The 18,370-nt window shown below is 40.7% G+C and overlaps 1 protein-coding gene across 1 annotated transcript; it reads left to right on the top strand.

Moving 5' to 3' along the window:
- Window positions 1-4,661: 4,661 nt before the first annotated feature.
- On the top strand, window positions 4,662-17,421 carry FAM81A (family with sequence similarity 81 member A; the record flags this gene model as incomplete). Its single annotated transcript, XM_082290731.1, has 9 exons — window positions 4,662-4,798; window positions 6,127-6,194; window positions 7,467-7,740; window positions 8,513-8,631; window positions 13,696-13,825; window positions 14,957-15,063; window positions 16,157-16,292; window positions 16,672-16,867; window positions 17,282-17,421. The coding sequence occupies exons 2-9, from the start codon at window positions 6,148-6,150 to the stop codon at window positions 17,419-17,421; spliced, it is 1,149 nt and encodes a 382-aa protein (XP_082146857.1). The 5' UTR covers window positions 4,662-4,798; window positions 6,127-6,147.
- Window positions 17,422-18,370: the final 949 nt, after the last annotated feature.

The following is an 18,370-nucleotide window of genomic DNA, read 5'->3' on the forward strand; positions in this document are numbered from 1 at the left end:
TGAAACATTACACAAGATTTTACAATGACAACTTTATGCTATGATGGGCAACCTGATCTAACATCAAAATTAGCATTGCTTGGAGCAGGGAGTTGGACCATATTCCCTCTGAGGTCCCTTCCAGTCTAAATTGCTCTGTTTTGTAATTCTGTGATTATTTAAGTGGGGCTCAATTAATGAGTGAGATAGTTGAAGATTCCAGAATAAATTAATTTTATTGTTGATGTTGTGCCTTGATAAAAAGATTGTGATATGAATTTGCCTTTAAGAAAAGAAATCTACATGTTCAGTATGAATTGCACTGCAGATGTAATGATATAAAATACAACAGTTTAGCACTCCTTTAGTTAGAAACATCAAGAAAGTGATACAAGTACAAAAAATAATGATCTCTGATAACACAAGATGTAAAAAGCATCTGTATGGGTCAAACCAAAGACCATTCGCCTCAAATCCTGGTGGTGTGGATGCCTTGAAAAGAGTGTAAGAACAAGAATTCACATGTCCCCTCCCTATCTCTTGACCTCCACTGTTGTCAGAGAAGGGCTAGAGGGAAAAAGCAGGCTGAGAGCCGAGCATGGAGGTACGTTTTAGTATTATTTTCAAGACTGCAGTAGGAGGTACAAATGTTATGTTTTTAAATTAAAATAACTTCAGTTGATCTGCTTTAACTAACCATTTGCTTTCAAGCCCCACTCTGCAGACATACATACTCAAGAAAACACTGGGTATCCAAGCAGTCCTTTAGCAAGAAAAAACACTTAGGTGCACCAAAACTACACAGGGGCATAAAGTTAGTCCAGATATTTGCCAGGTCAGGGAATACAGCCATGCACATCAGTAAACTAGAGCAAGTTCAGCAGAGGCCAGTGAGATGGTTGGGAGCTGGATCCTGAGGAAGCAGGGCTTGCTCAGCCTGATGAAAACAGACTTTGGGGGACCTGACAGGGCCCTCCAGTATCTATGATGAAGTCATCAAGATGGCAAATTTGGACTCTTCATAGTGGCACATGGTGAAGACAACAATATAAATGCAAACAAGAGAGGTTCAGACCAGATACACAGAAAATGTTCTCTCTTCAGCAGCCAAACAAGCATGGGAACAGGCTGTCCACCAAAGCTGGACAGTCTCCATCCTTGGAGGTTTTCAAGAGTAGGCTGGGTAAAACCCTGAACGACTGTATTTGGCCTCATCAATCACCTTGCTTGCAGCAGAAGGTTGGACAAGTGTTCTCCTAAGGTTCATTCCAAGCTGAATTATCCTACAATCTTACTACTCTCAGTTCATATTTTTCAAAGCACCTATGGCATGTTTTCTTTCTGGCCTGATCCTTTGATGTGGGAATTACTTTAAAATAAATAGGTCAATCAGAGTGTAGATTCAGACTCCACCTTGCTTTTTACAATAGAGTGTGCATGGTATAACCCTTTTATCCTTCACATCTACCTAGTTCCCAAATCCTGCAATGGTTTGCCTATACAGCAGTATGGGATGTGGCATGGATTTTAACTAAAATCAGAGACAATCTGCTATTTCAGAGCGAACTGGTGCAGTAAGTTCTTCTCAGATTTCACTTACACTTTATTTACCCATGTTGGTTGTATCAAAGTCCAAGGAATGACACAAGCAGGAAACAAAAGTGAAGGCAGACACACCCTCTGTGGACTTTGTTTTTCCAGTAATACTTTCTCTTAGCTGACACACCTCTGCTGGGCAAGCAGATGGATCTTATTTGCTGTGATATATGAAATTTTACTGAAGCTGCATGTTAGATCTTGTTTGAAAATGTAACATGGAAATTTTATAAACAAGACTAATATTTGCCATTGATTTTAATAATCTTGTGTTCTGACAGGATTTGATATATGCTCTGGAAAAACCCGTGCTTTCAGTCATACTCTCGGCTCCTTTGCACCACTAGAAACTCAAGAGTCACTGCTGTTTTTCACTGCCGAACTTTCTGTCTGGAGGCCGGCGTTTGCTGGCGCGGGAGGCGCAGGCACGGCCCCCGCTCCGTTCGCACCGCTCGCCCCCCGTGCCGCAGGGAGCGCCGCTGTTTGCGGGGCCCTTCCCGTCCCTCCGTGCTTCCCCAGGATCGGGCACTGCCGTGAAATAGCTGCGAGGAGGGGGCGATGCGAAGGGCTCCCCCTACCCCGGGCGGCAGCGCGTTCCCATGGTGACGGCGTCCTGGCAACCGCTCCCGCTCCCGCAGCCCGGCCTGCGGCGGCCGCCCCACTCCCAGCCGCTCCCATCCCATCCGCTCCGCTCCGCGCAGCCGGCCGGGAGGGCGGGCGGACCGAGCCCCGGCCGCGCACCGGCGGGCACGGCGCTTGGGAACGGCCGCTCCCGCGGCGGCAGCGCGCCCGGAGCGGAGCGGGGCTCGGCCGGCGGCGGGGATGCGCGGGAGCGGCGGGCAGCCCTGCCCTGCCCTGAGCCGTCACCGGTGAGTGAGCGCAGAGGCTGTCCCGGCTCTGTCCCCCCGCGTTGCATGGCCATAGAGTGGTGTTTGCACCGCGGTGTCCTGTCGGCTGTCGTACACCCCGTGTCCCCGCAACCTTCGCCGCACCCACCGGTGACCCCCGCACCGCGCGGCCGGGACCGCCGGCGGGCCGAGCCGCGGGCAGGGCGGGCGGGGCAGGGCAGGGCAGGGCAGGGCGCTCAGCCTGGTGCAGGCGGGGCTCCGGCACGGTTCCCCCCCGCTCACGCCGCTCACGGCGGCTCAGCACGGGCCGGCACCGGGGCCGATCGCACCTATTTTTCCAGAGGGCCCTTGGCCTGGCTCGGAGCCCCCCTGGCTTGGCTCGGAGCCCCGGGCACGGTCACCGCGCTGCCGGGGGAGTCCCTCCGGCACCCATCGCACAGCGCGTGTTCACAAGTGTCACAGCCGCGCACAGGGGTTCGGCACGGGTCCGGTTCTCCCTGACGCTGCCGAGGTTTGACCCATCTCTTTGCTGAGCTGCAGCACAGGGACTTTTTCGCCTACTCCTAAGCGTTGCCCCAAAGCACTTCAGAGTAACACCGGGAAGGATCTGGCGGCTGCCGGGGTGGTGCCGTCACACGCTCCCTGTGCAGCGACCAAAGCGGTTTCTATTTTAAGAAGAAAAGAGTGATTAAAGTGTTTGCCTAGGCAGGTATTTCAGTCTGCTTTGATTCCCGTGTGACTTGTGGCAAGTCACATAGCCTGCCCCGTGCTTCACTTCCCTACCAGCAACAGAAGGAAATTACATTTTCAGGGATAATAATGCTTCCTACCCCACAGGCATATTGTGAGAATGAATGTGAAAAACACTCCGAAGTGCGCAGACATTACGGCATTAGATGTAGGTTATAATGGAAAATGGGGAACTGAATGCTACAAATGTGATTATTCTTCAAAACACGAGAAATGGAGATCCCGCAGAAAATAAACACACAAGGCAGTCTGAGAAGTGGGGAAGGGATGCCACAGCACAAATAGCAAGGAGTGAACTGTGCATTGCTAAGAAGTGTCTCTTCATCATGTCCCATGGATGATTTTTGTTTTCAAGCTTTTACACGTCTGATGTCAGTGGCTTAAAGAAAAGATAAGGAAGCACTCCACATTTGTAAGGAAAACCTGCCTTAAGTATCCAAGTGAACTGTTATTTTTGGTAATCAGGCATACAGTTTACAAACAGGAAAAAACTTTTATCTTGTCCATGTGACAAGTGTATTTGGAATACTCAGTAACTTAAATCAGTCAATCCAAATTTACTGGGTTAATATATCATGACTTAAATTGCTATAGCAGTATCAAGCAGGAAACATCATTAAAAAAAAAATTAAGCACCTATAACCAGTATTTAAACTGGTATCTAACTTGACCCCAGTTTACTGCCATTAAAAGAGCCCTGTGAAATTACACTCCTTTGAATCTAAGCATCAGAACATCTTATGTTTTCTATTTATTAGTCTAAGTTGGTGTTACACTCATAGAGGAGAAATCTGTCATTAGTTCTGACACCTGCTTATTGCAAATATCTCCAAACTGCAGGAAAGTTTTCTACAACTGCCAAACAAGGTCTTAAATCCTTTCTGGCTGTTGGATCAGATCAAGAAATCTGATATCTGATGATGAGATACTTCACTGTGTACTGAGCAAAGTGCTTAAGCTAGCAATAAGAAATGAATGAGAAGTTCATCTGTGTAACTTCTGTTTCACAGCCACACTTTCTCCAGATATTTGCATTTAGCTGCATTTCTTATGGTAGTCTGGCAGAAAAAGTTAAGACGTCAAGCAAACGTATGCTTAGTTTGCTGCAAACATTATTTTTCAAATGATGATAAATGGGTACTGAAGGCCGTGAGACTAAAGCACTGTTTGGCTGGTTTTTATAAGGTGTATTTCACTAAATTTCACTAAGATGCTGCTAGATGTACAGACTTTAATATTTGTTCTTTGTTTTTCTAGGTAGCATCCAGTGCTTTGCTGCTGTGGTACACATAGCTCTTCTTAAATCAGTGGGATAATTCCTGTGTTTCCGGCTAAATTGTGCTTAAAGATCATTAAATGTATCAAGATCATTAAAATGTGTCACTGAGAACTGGGTGCCTGCTGGTGTCACCTGGTGCAGTCTGGTGGTGTGACCAGGAGGGACCCCTCGCAGAGTGCTGCCATTGCTTAAAAATCCAACTGAGAAATGACAAGTGTGAGGAACAGACTGCAGAACTGGATATTCAGTGTCTGTGCAGCACTTTGAATGCAGAAGTCACCACAATGATCCCCAGCTCTTATACTGTGCTTTTTACTTATAGCCATGTAAGAACCTAAACAAGGAGGTAGGTATGGTTATCTCCCTTATATACAGAGAAACCGAGTCATTATGCATGGAAATAACTTGTCCGAAGTCAACAGGATCAGAGATTGAGCAAGGAATTCAGCTCAGACCTTCTGAATTCCTGTCTGGTGTCACTGCTGCTCAGCAACCCAGCTTCTCTTAAAACTGCTTTTTTTTTTTTTTAATTTGTAGTTTCCGAAGCACCGTGCTATAAATAGAACACACACACTGTGACAATGTTTGCTCTCTGCTTTCAGGCAGTGCTTTCATACATTTCTAAAGCACAAACATGCCTTGCATTTCAAGATCTCAAAGGGTAGCCCTATTGCTTCTTCACTATCAGTATTAGACTATTGTGTATCCATAAGCCCATCTTTCCCGGATTGCACAGAATTTCATCAGCAACTGTAAAATTCTTTTCATACATCAGCCTTTATTTTGCAGTGAGGATTTTAGGTTCCCAAGGAGATCAGGCTCAGGCCATACTCATTCTCTTTATACTCTAAAAATGTTTATTTGTTTTATTTAGGGGAGATTAGTTGGATTCGATTGAGGCTAATATCTTTTTCATTAATTTCTGTCAGTGGACAAAGCTGCTGAGCCAGGTACTGGTCTCACAGTAAGACACTAAAATATCTTTCTGAAGCTATTTAATAGACCTACTCTGCCGCAATGTCTGTCACAGTCTGGCTGGCTGTGTCTAAAAATTAAAACCAGAATTTATATACTTACCACAGAAGAATCTACTTACAACATAAAGTGTGGTAATTTAGATTTGAAGCCAAAAAATAAAAGACTCAATTTCAATAAACTGTGCTGATGTCACATATTTTATTTAGGTTTCTGACTGCCAATGCTTTTACCTGAAAAACACCTTATCCCTAATAATCTGCTGTGATGAAACACTTGTATTTGATTCTCCTCTCAATATTTTCTTAAGTTTTTTGACCATCCTGTAGATCTCACTTTGTTATTCATTGACTAATGTTGTCAGAGACCAGTAGAAGATTGGGGACAAGAACTTTGTTTACCTCTGCCCTGCCAAACCAGTTCTGTGGGTCAACAGCAGATTTCAGTTTCAAGGCTGTCAACCTTGCCTTTTCAAAAGTATCATTTTCACTATAAAAAGCTTTTTAGCAGTGTTTAGTCTTCATTCTTTTGTATCAATTTTAATTTGCATTTAATGCATTAGCAATATTTGAATGCCAAGATCACAGATGTCAGCATAATATTGCACTTTACTTAAAGGTGCACTTAAAGCAAAAGCATTAGGTCATTTCAGTACCAGATATAAACTATTCAATAATTCAATTTTTACTTTTTCAACAGACATAAATTATTGACCAGAGAATGGCCCACCGAAGCCCAATCTTCCCAACCCTTGCCCCTTCTGAAAGGTACAGTCTGGAATATAAAAATTAAAGTCTTCATATTGCAGAGTATTACGTGTCTCTTAATTCCCTATATATAGTAATGCTGTGACTTGGGACTTTGGCAGTAGTGTGCAAAGCAAAGTGAAATACCGTAGACATTCAAATCATGGCCCAAATCACAAGTCCTTACTCAGCTCTTACTTAGCCATTTCCCAAAAAAATTAAATAGCTTAAAGTCTCACTGACTAGAAGTCCAAGAATACTTTAGCTAGTGTTCTAATAGCATGGAATGAGCTGTGAAAACAGAGAGCCAAAAGTGACCTTTGTTGGAAACCTCATACATCTCTATCAATATCATCATGGTCAAACTGAGCTTCTAATTTGGCTCATTAAACAGGAAACATGAGAACACACAGTAAATAACAGGGTTCCAAACAAAAGATCTCCTCTTCCAAAGTGGGGCCGAACTTATAAGCAGGTATCCTCTGCTTATACTTCTGAAAATTCTGTTATTCTTTACAGAACACAGTGGCAGGAAAAGGTTGTATGCATTAGCAGCCTTTGTTTTTCACTTTCAGCACCCATGAGCTCTTCTGCTTTCCATGGGAGCTATGAAAAGCAGAGCACTCTTCAAAAATCTAGACAATTATTCAAGGTACCCAAATGTAAGCTATTTTGGAGGGAAATTTAACTTCTAAGACTATGAGAAGCTTGTCATAATTTTGGTCTCACCTCAGTTTCTATGCCCACATGCTGTCCTGTCCAGTTCACGGGGGAACAAGCTTCTGTATGGTATTACAGGGTAGCTATAGAGACAGAAAAGGGATTGGTACAAGATACTCCTTTTTAATCCTGATCTGTTTTCATTTAATTTACAATACCTTCCTTCAACAACAGCTGTAACCAAAGTTACAGCTTTGATTAAGCCTGAAAACTGTAAAGACAAATAACATTACTTTTGAAACTCAGTAAAAGGGTTTGAATTTGGATTCTTAATCAAATTATAGTTCTGATTTGTAACTGCTTTTATTCTGCTAATGTCCTTTCCTTAATATCCTATGCTTTTGTAAGCTTCCTAAAGACTATGAAAAAGAGCCTGACCTGCCTTTGTACAAGACACACGGCAGCCAACACAGCACCCACTTATTTGTAGCAGTGGGTGCTCTCTCCATGAGTATTTTGGGGCTTCTCCCTGGCACTGCCAGTACTCAGATAGTGTCACACTGTCTCCAGTGCAAAGGCATTGCAGAGCTTTGTGTGAGAAGTTAACAATATGTGGTTATTCTTCTCCCGTAGACGGGTTCGAAACATCCCACTGCACAGCCAGGCACTGACAGCGGTCCCGCTGGCATCCGCCAGCCTGGTGGATCAGCTGGAGGACAGAATCCTGAGCCATGAGAAAACAACAGCGGCTCTTGTGGAACACGCTTTTCGCATTAAGGAGGACATTGTTTCCACGCTGCACAGAATGCAGAACAAAGGGGGGGGTGACCGGTTGGCAAGGCAACTCCTGGAAGAACACATCCGAAACATAACGGCGATAGTGAGGCAGCTCAACCGGGACATTGAGGTACGGCAAGAACGTTGCACAGCACTAATGCCACCTCAGTTACTTATTCCTTCTAATTTCCTAACAAAGTTTACCATAGGATAAGTAAAGGTCAGACAAGGTCTGAAGATCCTGTAAGCTCATAAATTGTTTTTACAACTCGAAAAAGTGTTTGCAAATTACATAATTCTTTTGGTGGCTATGAAAATAGCACAGGATATTAGCATATAAACACAGGAGCCTTTGTGGTTCTAATAAGCTTGCTTTCAAAAGCTGCACTGGAAAATCTTGAAAAAATGAATTAATGCGACGCTAATACCCAGCTCAACTTCAGTCCAAAGGCTGTGCTGTATAAACACTAGGAAATGCCTTAGCTCTATAATAAACTTTCTTTCCCTTCCGACTCACTGATGACACAAAGTAACGAAACCCAACTGCTCATTTTTATGACCCAATGGTAGGCAGACACATGACTTCATGTCTGACCTCTGCTGCAGTGAGCAACAGGGGTGTGGTGGGGAAAAAGAACGGAGAAAAAAAAATTTAAGTCTCCATTTCACTGTCAAGTTATACATTATATATATTATGGTATTTGCGTGCAGATTGGACACTAATAATAAGAAATAATAAAATACCTAAAAGGTATCTGTTTTAGTATATTACAAAGCTTTTAATAAAGTAATAATAAAATGGTATCTGAGGATACTGAACTGCTGAAAAATAATGAGTGACATTTTAAGTGTACATTAAATGTGAGATACTGAGTTTTTATTTGCATATGAATGCTCTGTAGATGCTGCAGGAACAGATACGTGTCAGAGACAATCTCAGCTATGGAACAAATTCTACCCTGAAGAGTCTTGAAATGCGGCAGCTTTCTGGCCTAGGAGATCTTCGGGGAAGAGTTGCAAGGTAAAAGTCACCATGGAACTGTGTTTTGGGGGCTAGCTAATCTTGTTTTAATCCTGAAGTATTAATGATGATGGGTTGAATTCAACTTTGGCAAAATTCCAAGGATAATTTTGCTCTGTGTTTTCAAGAAAATGAATAATAAACATTTGCATTCCAGTGCTACATATTAAACTTGACAGTATCACCCTTAATTCCTAAGATTCCTGAAATTAATTCTAAATAAATTACTTCAAATTCCCTAAGAATTTGGATTTGGTTCAGCTTTTAAAAAGTACTGTGGTTAGACTCATGTGTCTTTGAAACACGTTAATTAGCACAATTATAAAGGCAGCATGGAACAATCTGCACTTGTGAAGAACAAAATAGTTGCACATTTTTGCATATATTTCAGAAGTAAAAATCTGCACATTCAGTTAGTGGTTAGCCATATTAAATCCCACATGGGCTACGTGACACATAAGGAACAGAAAACTATACAATAACAGAGGTTTAACAGGCTGCCCGAAGCTCGAGGTTACAATCGTGCAGCCACACAGATTTCAGTTGTGCCATCAATGACACATTTACAAACCCCAGCACAACAACATTTGCTTAAGTGCCTGTAAAGTTGAACACGACAGACAGAGGATATGTACAGCTACAGGAAAAGGATGTAACCGGGCCTATGGTTGCTTGGCTAATAACTTTGGTGGAGTTACACTTGTCCTGAATTTGTCCTGTTGTTTATCTTGTACTGGTAATTTGCATGTCACCTGATTTTGTTATAACCTTCAGCAGCATACAGAAGGGGATATTCAGAGGGGATAATCAGAGAGGGATTTTCATTGAACTAAGGTTTTCTCATAAATTACACAATTGTCTGAAGCTTCCACTGTAACTTTCATAGCCCAGTTCGTAAAAAATCTTTTAGAGAGGTTTCAAAAAGAATTAAACATTTATTAAGTTACGCACTATCCTTTAGCAACCACAAATGAACTAGTTTATTCTGTCAAATTAGAAAATTGATTGAAAAACCTATAGGGAGATACATATATCTATCCAGCTGAGAAATCCCCCCAAAATGTACATGCTCAGATCTTCCTGCTTCTTTACATAAAAATACTTTGAGATCATACTACATCCTGAGAGGGTTCTATGTGGAGCAACACTGTTACTGACACCTTGGGAAGCAAAATGTGGTGCCTTTGCCCACAGTCAGGAAACTCAAGAGAAGAAACTCGTGCTGGCGTGGGCTCCACAGCGGAGCCCTGTCCTGCCCCGAGTACTCACTGAGGGAGGGTGGGGACGGGCACAGGCTGTGCCAGGGCTTCTTCCTTTATTTCCTTAGGGCACCACCCTTGTACTGTGCCTGGGTTGCAATTTATCTGCAAATTGTATGAGATTATACCCATGTGCCTTGTGTCAGACTGTGTGACGAATGCAGGTTATTTGTATTCATTCCTGTAAGAGAATCAGTTTATTGCCTTTTAACTGCTACCTTCTATTCTGCATTCCATGCTTCTATTCAGCATGTTCTTTACCAAAAAAAAAAAAATCCTGAATGAGGAAAAAAAAAAATCTTCCCTTAATCAGAAAGCAATTTAAAGCAGTGTTCCATGACAGAAGGCTATTTGCCTTTATTTACAAACATATTCTACTTTGCAATTAGTGTTCCAGTGAATAATGATTATAGCACTAGCTGGAGATTATGGCCAAGACAGTGTTTTTTTGTGCCTTTGGCACATTACAGAAACTTTCCCTGAGATACAAACCTTCTGATTACTCTAGCCAATGTTCCTTATATAAAATACACTTTACGCACTTAATGTACTTTTACCTCTAGTCCTGTTAGCTTCCAGATGAGTTCGGAGTGAAACATGAGAAACATGATCAAGTTACTGTGGGTTACCAACTTCTTGTGCATCAGCTTTCAGCCACAGCCAAGGTACTATGTGAGGCTCAGGCTGCAGTAGCTCTGAGTGTAGTGTGCAGAAGGACAGTGGGAATCAGTTTAGACAGTGAATCCCAAAGCCTGAGCCCTTTGTCATGTAATAACTTTAGTGTCCACTTTAGGATTCTGGCCAAATTTCAGTTCCAGTAATTTCATGCATACTAAATATCCTATTCAAGTTCAATATTGGAGAGAGGGGTGTTTATTTCCTAACAGCATCTGTTCTGTAACATGTCAGTATATCATCAAACAATTGCCTCATTATTTCTTGAGGCCTGGTGCTTTTAATGATGGAAACAAGGGATCTCTACATGCACATGCAGTCCTGAAGCACAGCTCCAAACCACACTCCCCACAGCCCTGCAAGAGTGAGATTCCAACATACCTCGCTCACATCACAGAATCTAGATTGCAGTCTTCTGATAGCAATCTAATATTGCTAGCAGAAAATGACAGAACACACATTACAGCTCATGTCTCTGGATCCTTTCTCAATAAGCACAGTTTATTGATGAACTTGTAAAGTGTTATCACATCCCTGAATTATTGCTAAAAATCAGCATTATTATTAACTTTAAGAAAAAAATATGACATCTATAAAATTCAGCAACACATTTACCAGAAAATTAGATAGATGCCAGTAGATCCATTTCTCCAGCCTCCTGTCCCTTTTGTTGTCAATTTTATATAATACAGATTTACCAGTTCTTTTTCTAGTGATAATAGATCATAAAATTCATTAGTGCCTTATCATTTATTTAGAGAATTACTTGGGGATAATGAGCATTTGTCTGGAAAGTTTAAATCCAGCAGCCTGGTTGGAATGGTAGCAGTAGCTCTTCATAAAAGCTTCCTGAGAGCTGAAACATCCAGAGACATGGCAACTATGTGTGTTCAAATTGGGCCTACTTTGCATATATAGATGATTTTTTTATCTACATTATAGAACTGATTCATTTCAGACAACCTGGACTCATTACACGTAGGCAGATTTTCCTGCTGCACAGATTATGAGTCTGATGCATCTGGGCTGCACCACATTGATGAACTCCCCAAGAACAATAAATGTGCTGCTCTCTGGCCCTTGCTGTGTGGGAGGTGGCACCACGAGGGCGGCTCTGGGCTCCCTGCCCCAGGCCAGCACAATCTACCAGCTCTGATGCTCTTGCCCAGTGTACCCACTGGGCATTTCAACTTGCTTTTCATTACCTGTTCTCCAGCTACTTGTTTTTCACTGAAACACTGGCATTTTAATTGAAACATCTCCTGTTATAATAAACCAGGAACATTAAAAGCTCTCTCAATACTATCACAGCATGTACATATAGCAGCCAGCTGCAGAGTACTGGCACAGTTCTCAGCTTTATCTATGCCCTCTTGATACTGAACGGAGCAACTACTTGTCTTTTGATTTCTTTATGCTGAACACTAATACTTTCTTCCAGGCTGAAACTAATCATGTGTTTGAGAGTGTGTACAACAGATATAGAAGATAAACCAAAATAATCTGATCTATGCATACCAGGCAGACATTAAATTCACTGAGTCAGAATCTGATTGTTTCAGTTACCATGGAACTACATGAACCCTTTGACCACATAACTGAATTCCATGAAGAAGAGAGATGCTCTGTGATTAAACCCAAACCACTAATTTACTTTAAAAACAATTACAGGTGCTTGCTGTTTACATTTGCTTCAGTAGTTTCAAAGCTGTTGCTTTTTATATTTTCTGCCATGCCTCAGAGAAACAAAACTAACAATTTTTTGGAGCCCACATTTTTTGGTGACTAGATGCAAGATGATTTCATTCTTCTGATTCTCTCTGATTGTAACAACATGGAGAGATTTGTCCTTCTAAAGAAACGGCCTGTGAGCCCTATAAATTGTTCACTGCTATATAAACCCTAGCCAGGCTTCCTGCAGATATTACTGACGGGTCTCACAATGCCAAACTGCTCCACTAGAAATTAATTTCCACAAGTTTTATAATGCCTATGTGCTATTTTACATTACTGATTATTTCCATATTGGAACTGTACCATAATAATAAGCAGATGCTCCATTTGTCATTTTAGCTGTGGCTTTCCCTTCACGTTTAATGATAATGGCAGTTCCTGTAACCGAGGTGATGAAAATGCATGTTGAAATGAAAGCCTTCAAACTGAAATGTGACTAAAAAGATAACAAAGTGTGTCATTGGTTTAGGTAATGACTTAACATGCCCCAGCTTGTTCCATTTGACTGCCTTTTCTCCCTCAAATTATAACTGCTGTCCATTCCTCATCAGTTTCCTAGATCAAATTTGGTAACATTGATGATTACATAGTTCCCTTAGCAAAAAAAATATATATGAGTCATACTTCACAGAGGTCTTACTCCTGAAATCACAGTACTCATATTTTTACAGCTCAGTTAATGCTCTTACTGCATTACTGTAGATGAAATCCACCTGATCAAATTATTTTTGAAACCTGGTAGAAAACACACATGTTCTATAGCATATTTATCCTGAAAATGTTACAGCATCAAGAAATGCTCAAATGTGAAGAAAGGAAACAATAATTATTATGTTCCAGGACTTCATTTTATAGCCTTTTCTGAGACAAAATTGCCATTGCTTTCAGTGACTGTTTATTTACCTAAATAAGGACTAAGAACCATAAAATTTGTCCTACATTGTTAACTACCCATATTAGCTGCATACTGTTCCACAAAAAAAAAAGCGAAGCTACAATAATGAAAACTGGTCCTCAGTTATTTGGGCTCCTAATCATGGAGGTGAAATCACACACAGTTTATCAAATATCTTCTGGAGTATGAAAAAAAGACACGGAAATGAAATTCTGCATCTTTGCATTTCTGATTTCCCTGAGTGATAATGCAGCCTATCCACATCATGTCAGTGCCAAGAACAATGGAATTTGTGTATCAGACTACTTGACCTCGAGGCCTATTTGGGAGCACTTTGCTGAGTACTATGAGATGTATTACCATTCATACAGTCTCATATGACATTGCTTTCCTAGCCAGCCAGGAATTTCACAGAAATGGCCAGTATGAAATTGATAATTTAAGAAGCCTGGACCTTATATTCTATTTGGCTGGTGCTTTGTTTTTTATCTATTCAAACAGGTGTGATGCTGGGTTAGCCAGGCTGTCTGCAGAGCATAAAATTACATATGAAAGACTTCAGAGCCTAAGTAAAGACCAACACACCTCCAAGCTGATCTTAGAATCTAAAATCAAAGAGGCAGAAATACAGGTATGGTATTTAGACCAAGGCAATCCCTGTACAGGTAAGAGTTCTAGTCTAATTCATACAGACTCTATTACTGTTAATTATTATCCTGGGAGGTCACAAATTTACAAATGGAGAGGTGTATCAGCTCCCAGTCCTTATTGCAATGACTGTTGGTACCTAGCTGCATTACAGTACTGCTCTAACTGGAAAAGGTCCTTGATTTCTGCCTTCAGCATGCTGTGTACAAGGGATTAGTATGCAAAGGCACATGCTCAACAAAACTACAACAGTGCAGGCCTCTGTGTCTTTCAGTGTATGTTTTGGCCTTCCCAGGATGATTCTATATGTATTTCAACACAATTTTTGAAGGTCTGCAAAACAAAAGTGGCTTTGGGTTCTGTGAATCCATTAATCTGTCCGTCAGGTTTCTCTTCCATTGGGTTTGAGAATGGAAGTGAGCACTAGATACAAGCAGAGACTTGGAGATATGAAGAATCCTTTCCCTTAATGTCGCATCTCAAGGCCTTCCCATTTTCTTGGTCAACAAAAGTATTTTACATCTTCATTTTGTGGTAGGTAAATGGTTAAAATCCACTTTGCCTTTCTCAAAAGCCGCAGTGTAGTATATTAGCATGCCACGAGCATGTTTTCATGCATCTTGTAATGAGCCAGAACAGTATGCATTGAGAAAGTGGGATGATTGTTTTGAAACAAATATTTTCTTCTAGTAAGGTACCCCAGTTAAACCCAGCACTTCTATCACTGCAGTGGTCATTATACACAAAGTGATGGAGCATATCCCTCAATATTGGTGGAGCACCTTGGCACTTGTTTATTCTGATTATGTGACAACTTGGAGATGTATGGATCATGCAAATTCAGCTGACTCAAGGGGGGAGCAGGCAGAGGTTTTCAAGGCAAAACTATTCATATTATTTAAGGCAAACAAATTACAGTTTTCAAAATGTGGATACTTTCATACTGAGAGATAGTATATTTTCATGATAAAGTAAAATATGCAAATTCAGTAATTTTTTAAATGATAGCAAAAGTGAGCTCTCTGTAAGATCTCCTCTACTGTTATGAAAATGTCCCAAATGAAACTGTGATGAAATGCTGTTGAAAAATAGTAAATCCCGAATTTTGTTTCAGATTTCTCACCTGCTGAGCAGAGTAGAGCAATCAATAATGCAACAAGAAGCAAAGCTGAAGATTGCCTACAAAGAGAGCAACCAACAGCTGCAAGTCCTGGACACGAAGTAAGTGCCTGGGAAGCCTTGCTGCTGCTGAGTACCTTGGGAGCATCAGTTTTCCCAGTTTGGCCTCATTTTTCCCAGTCTGACTGTTGTAATCTTCAGGCCTATAAAAGCAGGAACCTCTTTGAATACGTGTGTTTGCTCCACAGGTATTACAAAGCACAGTGGTCTGTCAAGAGGGACTTGCTTTCACCAAGAATTCTGTCCCAATGTAGTTAGGTAAATATGAAAAGTTCAATAAGTCCTTAGTTAAGTATTCAGGGAGTACTTCTATTAAAGGACACAACTAAGGGTTTTTGTCAGAGCAGCCTGGTGCCTTTCTGCAAGAACTGTACGAAGCAATGAATGCTGGAGATGGCTGTCCAGAGTAGGGGAAAAAGTTCAACTGAAGTTAGCAGGAAGCAAGGCACAGCACTCACAGAGTGTTATTGCTTTAAATTGGCTTCAAATACGAATAGAACTGAAATACATAAATTATTAATGATAAGATACTCTGTACTACCAGACATTACATGGGGTCATTATATTCAATTCAGATGTTAACTCCTCTCCAGGCATTTCACTCTGTAGCAGTCCTGGTATAAGCCATCCACATCCTTATTTTTACTGCTTATTGCCATCCTCATGCAATCCATGTTTCACGTGTTCACTGGAGAAAAGAAACAGTTTCACTGGCACAATTGGTTGGTGTAAAACTGAGGTAGGTACAGGCAATGTAAGTGGGGCTACAGGAACCAGCATGGTCACCAAAATAATTGGCCACCAAATCTTTGTTCAGATTTAAGACATATAGACATAAAGTTTATAATCTGAATGGATGACCATATTCTGTTTTCAATGTCACAATTAATTTTCTTCTGTGATTCAAATTTGGTGAAGTTTCATATAAATTTGCTGTGCCCTTTCACCTTTATTTTCAAAACCAGTGTTACCTTATGCGGTTTAATAGCCTTAAAATTCAAAGGCTCACCTTAATGTGGTGAGAACAATGTATTAAATTGCCATTTTATGTTTTTATGAAAACATTCATTAAAAAGTCACTGTGGAATGACAAGTTCTTCTCCTTTGTATCTGCTAATTTCTATTGTGCTCCTAGATTAAAAAATGCTGTTGAGGAGCTCAGCAGTCAGATTTTGTCTGCACGGAGCTGGTTGGAACAGGAACACGGAAGGACTGAGAAAGAGCTTGTGCAAAAAATTGACCAACTCTCACTGACTTTTAAGGAAAGCACTGTAAGTTTCACTCAAAAGTCCTACAATACTTCTCAGAAAGCATTCAAAAGCATTATTAATAACTAAGATGATGTAATTGAGATATTATTTGAGTGAGATTTTCAGACAGCCTCAGAATTTGCCTAAGTCTCTTCATCGATATCAAGTGTAACACCCACAACCTGAGAATCTTTAAATGAATCTGGTCACTGCTAAATAGATCAGTATTTTAACCTACACTAATCAAGTAATTTGAAATGATTTTATGAAAAATGATAATTCCTTACATTTTTGAATTCCAGATAAAAGATGATTAATCAGTATCTATTTAATATTTTTAAAAGGCCGCTGTTACTTCATATGCAGAGTAAATAATTCAAATTCTTTTTTCTGGCTCCAGGAAATGAGTGAGAGAGGTATTGAGATGAAATTCAACCAAATGGCAGAGAAAATTGAGAGAATAGAAGAAATGCAGAAGATAACCATGGAAGCACATGACGCAAAACAGACTGAAGAAAAGATAAATATTCGCATTGTCAAACTTCAAAATGAGATAAATGAAGATATAAAAGAAATGAAAGCTGAAGTTAATGCTGGTAGGATCATAGTTATCAAGTTCTTTATTCTGTCTGAATTGTGGTAACAGTGATTGACTCATACTAATATATAAAATGTCTTTGCTTGTATCAAAGTAGTTTAAATACTTTGGGGGCAGATGTAATGGCTACACCTGTGGCATTAAGAAGGATTTTCACTAAGTGTGAAAAGCACAGCAGTAAGGGGTGACATCTTAACCAGCTTAGAAGTGCTCTCCCCAGAGCAGGTACAGCCATAGCTTGGCTGCCATTGGGGCATTTCTGCCACCAGCACACAATGACATCCCATTTTCCTTCAGAACCTTTGCTGTGTTCCTAGTGCAAAGCAGAGTGTTATGGAAGTGCATTCTGATAGCAATGATGTGATACTCTTGCTCTTCATGATGAACTAATGTAATTCTCACCTGCAATTAGGGTTTGCAGCTATCTATGAGAGCATTGGCTCTCTACGGCAAGTTCTAGAAGCAAAAATGAAGCTGGACAGAGATGAACTACAGAAGCAGATCCACCAAATGAAGCAGGAGGTTCCAAGATGGGGAGAGGCTGGACCATGACTGCAAGATTTTGTCTGAGAGATTAGTGTTTACCTGGCTAATTAGGTAGACTGTAGTGTTGTTCCAGTCTGTAATGCCAATTACCTGCATGTACCAAATGACATGCTGCTGCTGCTGCTGCTGCTGCTGCTGCTGCTGCTGCTGCTGCACAGGTGTTTGCTCACAGCAGTAAATGCAAGCTCTTCATGGATAACTGGCAATGAACCTTAAGAGCTGAGGTGCTGATTTGCCACTGCACTACTCCAGTTGCTGTCAGGAAATTAAGCACTGTGTAAAACTGGAGTAATACATTGGTGAAGCTGGCACCTAGTTTGCTAAAGGTGTTCCAGTTTTGCAGGCTTGATCAGGCAGCTACACGCTTTTATATATAAGCACCTGCACCAGACCCTCTTAAAAAAAAAAAAAAAAAAGGCAAGTTGCTATCATTTCCTTCCTATGAATTTGGCAAGGTTCTCCACCTTGATACAAATTACTTAGTTGAGATCAATGGACATTTTTACAGTGACCTTCTCTACTACTGACTTCCTGGGAAGACAATTCACACTAAACAGACCAACCTTCAAAATCTAGATACCATCAGAAAATCTTTGTTTAGGTTTGCAAATATCCTCTGTGTGCGAGAACTAAGTAGTGTTACATTAATATAGTTGTAGACTAAGATGATTCATAAACAACATAAGGAACTTAACTTACATGGTCTTAAGTATTATAATCTTTTAAAATTAATAACCAGGGGGAGTTGACACAAGACAAAAGATGTATATAGAGTGTTTTTTACTGGGCATGTGTCCTGTGACTTGCTTCATTATATTCATAAAAACTTAGAAAGGTTTGAAAACTGAGGAGAAGGTGATTAATCTAAACTAGTCTGGAGATTGTAATGTAAAATGAAATGCAGTTTATGATCTCCTTAGAAATTTTCATTAAAGTAAAAAACTGATTAATCATA

This window comes from Coloeus monedula, assembly GCF_965178545.1.
Source record: "Coloeus monedula genome assembly, chromosome: 14".
NCBI classification, from domain to species: Eukaryota; Metazoa; Chordata; class Aves; order Passeriformes; family Corvidae; genus Coloeus; species Coloeus monedula.